Source organism: Dromiciops gliroides, chromosome 2 (genome assembly GCF_019393635.1).
Source record: "Dromiciops gliroides isolate mDroGli1 chromosome 2, mDroGli1.pri, whole genome shotgun sequence".
NCBI classification, from domain to species: domain Eukaryota; kingdom Metazoa; phylum Chordata; class Mammalia; order Microbiotheria; family Microbiotheriidae; genus Dromiciops; species Dromiciops gliroides.
Genome location: NC_057862.1, coordinates 463,173,176 through 463,181,072, shown reverse-complemented (window position 1 = coordinate 463,181,072; position 7,897 = coordinate 463,173,176). Strand labels below are relative to the sequence as shown.

The 7,897-nt window shown below is 44.0% G+C and overlaps 1 protein-coding gene across 1 annotated transcript in view; it reads left to right on the top strand.

Annotated features, from left to right (window-relative positions):
• The first annotated feature begins 1,124 nt into the window (after positions 1-1,124).
• JPH2 (junctophilin 2) overlaps positions 1,125-7,897 on the top strand; it is a 62,986-nt gene continuing 56,213 nt past the window's right edge. Inside the window, exon 1 of the mRNA XM_043989635.1 lies at positions 1,125-2,088. Within this exon, the coding sequence (XP_043845570.1) occupies positions 1,710-2,088 (379 nt within the window). The 5' untranslated portion in view covers positions 1,125-1,709. The remainder of the gene's footprint in view (positions 2,089-7,897) is intronic.

The following is a 7,897-nucleotide window of genomic DNA, read 5'->3' as shown; positions in this document are numbered from 1 at the left end:
ATTGGTCTCAATAACATTTGGTAGGAACCGAGATGCTGCCAAATCCACTCAGACCCTTTGGCCCAAGAGCATTCTGAAAGGGGGTTTGGGAGGGGGAAGGATGGAGAGGGGAGGTTCTCTGGAGTACATTCACTTAAAATGCCAGAGTTAAAGACGGGGAGGTGGGAAGGGTGTACTTGTCCTGTGGTGCATAAGGGCTTCAGTGATAGCAGAATATAATGGAGATTGAAGCAAAGGTATATATATACAGCCCCTTTTCCCTTTCAGAAAAAAAATATACATTTACACAAGTACATATGTGTGTATGTACATGTAGGTGTGCGTATATGTGTGTGTGCTGTAAGCATGTATGCTGCTGTTTCCAGAGAAGGGAGGGAGTTCTATATGTTCAGGGCTCTGTTGTCCAGTGTTCCCCAGGGTTCCTGAAGTGTGTGTTGGGTTTGAGGCGGGGGTAGAGGGTGAAGGGGAAACAAGTGGAAACAAGTGGAAGTGGGTCAGATTTCTCGTACCTTCTAGACTGTGCCTAGAACCCAGCCTCTTCCAAAAGCAAACAGAATTTTTAAAAAACACCATTCCCCATGCCTTCTAGGCAGTGGGTTCCTGTAACGGATTGGTCAGGGTTTGGCATGGAGGTCCTGTTTTAGGGAGGGAGTAGATTGAAGAGGTGATGGGGGCAGGGTTTCAGTGTTTTTTCTCCCAAGGCTCTCATCACTTTAAAGTTTTATTTGATTTAAGTATTCTGCCTTTTTCTGAAACTTCTTTATACTCTCCACCTCCCCAACCCCAAACCCAGAGGTATGCTAGATATATGGCCAGAGGCAAGAAAAGGCTAAAAACTGCTGTGACAGATACCCATCCCCAGCCTCTCCTCCCCTCCAGCCACTCCCTAATCTGAAGCTCTGGCCCCTGATTTTAAACACATGCCTTCCCATTCCCTCCCCTCTTTCCCTTCCCTGGCCACCCCACCCCCTTAGCCTCCCTGCCCTCTGCCCCCAGCTAACTTCAGGGAAAGGAGGGACTTTTACCTACCTCATTGGAGGGGCCCTGGGAGGTTGGGCTCTAGGGTTATTTTGGGAACAGCTCCTCGGATCTGAAGGCCTTGTTAGGGTAGCACTGACCTTTCCACTAGACCAGGAGAAGGGGGCGGGGGCAACAGGAGAGAGACAGGCGGACCCCACACACCCACTAGAGCTGCGCATTCGGAGGAGTAGCATTGCCTCGGGGAACTCAGCACAACCCGGGTGCTCACCGGGGGATTTCCCCCTTGCTGGAACTGACTGGAGAGTCATTACCCCTATCCTTTCCCCAGTAACCTCCCCAGTGAGGTTTCTTAAAGGGACCGTGCAACTTTTCCAGTCCTTCCTAGAAGTGCCTCGGGAGGAAAGGGACCCTTTGGGCGATGTGAAGCCTTTCTTGCCTCTTTGTCTTAAAGCAACAGTTTCTCTGCTCCCTCAGACTGATTCTTGAGTGAGGGTTGAGGCCCCTCTCCGCCTGTCATTTCCAGACAGACACACTACCTCCTTGGTTCCTGGGACCTTCAGACCCTTAGCAGGATCATGTTCATACCACACTGGAACCACATCCTGAGTGTGAAGGTACAGCCCTGAGGCAGGCCTGGAAAGGGGTTGGGGGGTGGAGCCCTGGGGCTCCCCCCCAGGCTCGAGCTGGAGGGCGGAGAGGAAGCCGGGGGCTACGGGGGCTACGATGAGATGAGCGGAGGCCGCTTTGACTTTGACGATGGTGGTGCTTACTGCGGGGGCTGGCAAGATGGCAAGGCCCATGGGCATGGGCTCTGCACAGGACCCAAGGGCCAGGGCGAGTATTCTGGCTCCTGGAACTTTGGCTTCGAAGTGGTGGGCATCTACACCTGGCCCAGCGGCAACACCTATGAGGGTTACTGGTGCCAAGGCAAGAGGCATGGCCTGGGGATAGAGACCAAGGGACGCTGGCTCTACAAGGGGGAGTGGACGCATGGCTTCAAGGGACGCTACGGGACCCGGCAGAGCTCGAGCAGTGGAGCCAAGTATGAGGGCACTTGGAATAACGGACTTCAGGATGGCTATGGCACGGAGACCTATGCAGATGGAGGTATGTTGGACTTGGGGCCAGCAGAGCAGCAGAGAAAATGTGGGAGGCAAAGGAGGAATAAAGAAGAGTTGACCTGGAAGACAAAGAGAGGCATTGGAGTGTTAAGTAGAGGCAACTTAGACATAGAGTCTCTCCATAAAACATTCGATGCCCTTATAGGTGGTAGGGTGTGGTAAAGAGAAATGCACCAGCAGTCAGGAGATCTGGGTTTCCATCCCCTCTCTACCACTAACTGTGTCTCTTTAGGCAAGTCACTTCCTCTTTTTGTGTCCCAATTTTGAGCCTCAGTTGAGGGGGTTGGACCAGGTGGTTCCTAGGTCCCTTCTCTAGCTCTGGTGCTATAATTTACTGTAGTCAAAAGGGGAAGTGGTATGGATGATTAAAAATCGTGATAAAATTTTAAATGTTTATATTTGGCTTTCATATGCACAATACTTTTTTTTTTGGTGGGGCAATGAGGGTTAAGTGACTTGCCCAGGGTCACACAGCTAATAAGTGTTAAGTGTCTGAGACCAGATTTGAACTCAGGTCCTCCTGAATCCAGGGCCGGTGCTTTATCCACTGTGCCACCTAGCTGCCCCCACAATACATTTTTGGTACCAGATTTTCTTTCTACAGGCTAACATTTAAAATAGTTTGCATTCTAGGACAACACAAAACAACGGGCTCTTCACCTCCTGCTTTCTGTGAGTGTGGAAGAAGGCGGGCCATGCCTGTCTAGCATGAAAATTTTGCTTTAGATAATCAAAAGTTGACTCAATGATGTGACTGAGTATGCATGTAGGCTTGTTACTAAATATGGACTCACATTTTCAGGGTGGAGATATATTTGCCAATTGGTGTATATACTTTGTGTTTGTACCCACATATTGTATGATCATGGATGTGTGGGGTACTTCATTGACTCAGGGGTATTGTGTAGAAAAGTAACAATGAGCCTGGGTATCTGGAAAGTGTGATAAGTTCAGGATATTTCTGTTGAGAAATGGGTGTTCAACAAGAGACTTTCAGCCATTACATTTTACTCTTTCCTTTACCAAAGAGAGAGTAGTTTTGGAGACTAGCACCCTCAAGGAGACCTGTATGCTAATGGTACCATTTTAGCTTAAGCAAAATACTCTGTGGTGTGTGTAAAGTTTGATCCATCTATTTTGGGAAACATCTTATTTCCATTCCCAATCCATCAATCCATCTTTGGTGAGCTCCTGTTGTGTCCAACCTATACTATGAAGGACAGGGAGATATTTAAGGCAGTTTCTTCAAGGCATAAATTCAGTTCATTGGGGCAGATAAGATTGGCACTCTTAACTCCCACGTATATAATACTTTACAGTTTAGTCATTCAATCATGCACACTTTACAAAGTGCATTCATGTTAACCCTTATTTGATCCTTACAATAACCTTGTGGGTCAAAGTGTCAATATCTCCAGTTCAGAGATAAGGAAACAAACAGCACAGAGAGAGAAGGTGACTTGCTCATAGTCACCAGTCCAATAAGTGATGGAGCCAGGACTGGGACCCAGGTTTTCCAAGTCCCAAACTCTTTTTTGCTCTACCCCATGTAGAAAAATATAACCGATCTCCCCACCTTGTTCCTTGTGTTTAGAAACCATACGAGTGCCCAGAAAACAGCACTGTGCCTTCTCAGTGACTGGGTCTATAGTTGTGACACCTGGTCATTTCTTCTGCCATCATTGCTACCTGTCCTTCCCCAGTTATCCTTTGGGACATAGATCTGAACAGTGGTGCAGACCATTACCCTGGCAGACCCTGTAAGTTCAGAGAGAGTCGAGGGAAAACTCTGATCCCGGCTTGTTACCAGTTGGCTAGGGCAGCATTCCTTCCTGCCGTGGCCATATATAGCAAGACTAAAAAAAGCTGTTTATTGGGGGGGGGGGTGGAATCCACACTTGAAAATCAGCTCTTCAGTTATGTGCTGCCACTCATGGTATTTCAGAGATTCTCTTGGAACCCAGCATGCCTTATAGGAGATCAAACCATGGAATATCAGAACTGGAAGGGCCTTTAAAACATAGGATGCCATCTAAAAGGAATGTTGGAGATAATTTTATAGATGGGAAAACTGAGGCCCAGTGGAAGGGAAATGATTTGACCAAAGTCGCACAACAACAGCAACACCTACTCTATGCAAGCCACTGGGACTACAAAAATAAGAGTAGTGTCTATTTTCCTGACATTTACATTTTGTTGAGGAATATAATATACAAATGATAATAGCTGACACATGTAGTGTTTTATGGTTTGCAGAACAAATAGGTTTTTAGAAAAAATATATCCTCAATAACTGGATTAGGTAGGGGCTATGGGTATTATCCCTATCTTACAGTTAGAGAAGTGAGACATGGAGAGGTGAGCCAATCTGTCCAGTCACACAAGGTAGTAAGTGTCTGGAGGCAGAACACATATAAAAATAAAGTAAAATAGGAGGGAATGTGATGAAGGAGAAAGCAAGAACAATTGGAAGAGATCAGGGAAGGCCTCAAAGAAAAGGGAAATTGTAATAGGCAGAGATAAGAAGGGAAGGCATGAGGAAGAGTGGAGAGAGAGGGAGGTGGAAGGGGGAGGTGGATGGGAGAGAGGAAATGGAGGAAAGAGGGAAGGAGAAGAAGATAGGGGAGGGAGAAAGGGAGGATGGGAGCAGGGGGGAAAGAGGGGAAGAGAGCAGTCTTCAATCTAGAGTTCTGTAAGCTTGATTTTGATTCTGGGGAATATCCTGCAACGAATAATTAAGGAGAAAGGTTGCTTAATATCTGCAAAGGGAAATGTTTTTTCATTAAGAATAGGTCATACCTGGGGCACAATGGATAGAACACCAGCCCTGGAGACAGGAGGACCCGAGTCCAAATCTAGCCTCAGACTCTTATTAGCTGTTTGACCCTGCATAAATCACTTAATCCCAATTAGCAAGAAAGAAAGAGAAAAGAAGAAAGAAAGAAAGAAAGAAAGAAAGAAAGAAAGAAAGAAAGAAAGAAAGAAAGAAAGAAAGAAAGAAAGAAAGAAAGAAAGAAAGAAAGAAAGAAAGAGAAAGAAAAGAACAGGTCATATCTGACTAAACCCATTTCTTTTTTTGATATGTAAGCTAATGAGATTATCAAAGGAGAGTATGTGGTGGGAAAAGACAAAGCCCAGGACAGGACATTGCGAGGACACTCACACTTGAAGATGGATTATGATCTAGCAAAAGAGACTAAGAAGAAATGGTCAGACAGGTAGAAGGAGAACTAAGGGAGAACAGCATCACCAAAGCCAAGGAATGACAGGATATTCAGGAAAAGGGAGTGATGGACAATATAAAGAATGTTCTTTTCTATCATCTTCCCTACTGCTTGCACCCTTCCCCCTTATTTCCCTTTTGTTGCCTCCTCCTCTGGATCTGACTTCTCTCATGATGGGGAAAGGAGTGGGTATTGTATTTTAAAGCTATGAGACATTGGATGATAGAGTTAGGATCTAAAAATAATCTGACCAGGCTAGAACAATGGGCCCAAGGAGGTTTAAGTGATTCACTAAGAACCATGCTTAATGCAAAAGGAATGAATCATTTCTATGGATCTGTCAGCTTGTTGATGCAGATATTCCTTTCATCAGTGAATATCGCAGACCTTCCATGCCTTCTCATTCTGTATGACTCTTTCCATGTTGTCCTGTGGGATCTCCATGGGATCTCCACTTAGCATGTGGGAAGCCTCCCTTTTCTAGGTCTCTTAACCCTCCATGGGTACTGATGGAGCATACAGAATTGCTCACTCTGTATGACCAACCCAACTCCTTTTCTGGTCTTCTAACTCGGATAATGCCTTTTGTGCCCATTATTCACAATTTTTGGTCATCAATGTGCTGCTTATTTATGTCTACTATATAGCTTTCCATCTCCCTTTGGGCAAGCTGTAATTGTGATATCCTGGAGATTGTGGTATTTGTTGCATGATTTCTAGTTATATGTTTCCATTGGAAGACTATTGGTTTTAAAAAGCTGCAATTTTTTGAGAAATTTAGGGTCACTGGGAAATAGTCTGGTGCTTTCAAACACAATCCAGCCATTCTATTCCTCGTGTCTAGACACAGTTCACAGTGTCTTAGAGTTGTAAGGAACCTCAAAGATCAGCTAGTCTAGCCTGTTCCTGATCAAAAATTCCCTCTACAGTATCACCGGAGAAGTGGTCAGTCTGCTTGAAGACCTCCAGTAAGGGGAAATCCACTACTTCCTAAATTGTCAATTTGATTCTACTCTTCTATAGCCCTAATTATTAGAAAATGTTACTTTCATTGAGCCAAAATTTGCCTTTCTTCAACTTTTATTCATTGTTTCTTGTCTTTCTTTTGGGGACCAAACAGAATAAATCCAGCACCTCTTCCTTGGGATGACCTTCAAATACTTGAAGATGCCTATGAGGCCCCCCCCCAAGTCTTCACAACTCCAAATTAATATCCCCAGGTTCCTGCTATCAATCCTCATCTGACATGCCTTCCAATCCTATCAGTGTCCTGGTTGCCCTCCTCTAGACACATTCCAGAAGTATATCCTTCCTAAAATATGGTACATAGAACAAGACAAAGGATTCCAGATGTTGTCTGGCCAGGGCAGAGTATAATTGGGTTATCATCTCCCTTGTAATAGGACACTATGCCTCCCTTAATGCAGCCTGGAATAATATTAACTGTCTCTATTGCCTTGTCACACTGTTGACTACATGAACTTGCCATCTGCTTAAAAACTCGGGATTTATTTTCACCTGAACATCTATCAATGCCTCTCTCATCTTTTTCTTGAAATGTTGGTTGTTTTGGAATATAGATGAAAGCTTTGCTTTTATCTCTATTAACTTTTATTTTATAAGCCTTGGCCCATAGTTCTAGCCTGTCAAGATACTTTTGGATCCTAAATATGTCATCCAATATTTTAGCTATTTCTCCTAGTTTCATCATCTGCAAATTTGACAAGCATGCCATCTATGCCTCCATGTATGTCATTGATAAAATATTGAATAATATTTTATTAATAATGTAGCCACAGACATCTTCATAGGGCACTCTTCTGAAGACCTCTTTCCAAGTGTACATTAATCCATTAATGATGACTCTGGATCTGAGCATTCATACAGCTCTAATTGTATTGTTCTCTATTCCACATATATCCATATTGCCCACAAGAATAGAAAAAGAGAGTCGATTAAATAATTGAGTAAAATATAGGTCTGTTAAGTTTACAACATTGCCCTTATCTACCAGGTGGGTTACATTGAGAGAGAGAGAGAGAGGGAGGGAAGGAGAGAGTGAGAAAGAGAGAGAGAGAGAGAGAGAGAGAGAGAGAGAGAGAGAGAGAGAGAGAGAGAGAGAGAGAGAGAGAGAGAGAGAGAGAGAGAGAGAAAGAGAGAGAGAGAGAGAGAGAGAGAGAGAGAGAGAAGAAGAAGAAGAAGAAGAAGAAGAAGGAGGAGGAGGAGGAGGAGGAGGAGGAGGAGGAGGAAGAGAAGGGGAGGAGAAAGGAAGGTAAAAAAAGATAGAGAAAGAAAAAGAAAAACAAATGAGTTTTATCTTGGATGAACTCTTCTTCATATTCATCTATATTTTCTCTCTAAGATATGGATTTATATGGAACAGTTCCATGGGATGTCCATTTATGTGTATATCATATTCTATATAATAGACATTCTTTATCTACTTAGTTTTTCCTGTATGGATAGTTAGGCAGATTTCTTGTGCATTATTTTGGATTTCATTCAAGGTTCTGCAGGAATGAATGACTACCAATGAAAATCTGAGGAGATTTTTGGAGAGGGTCTGAATCA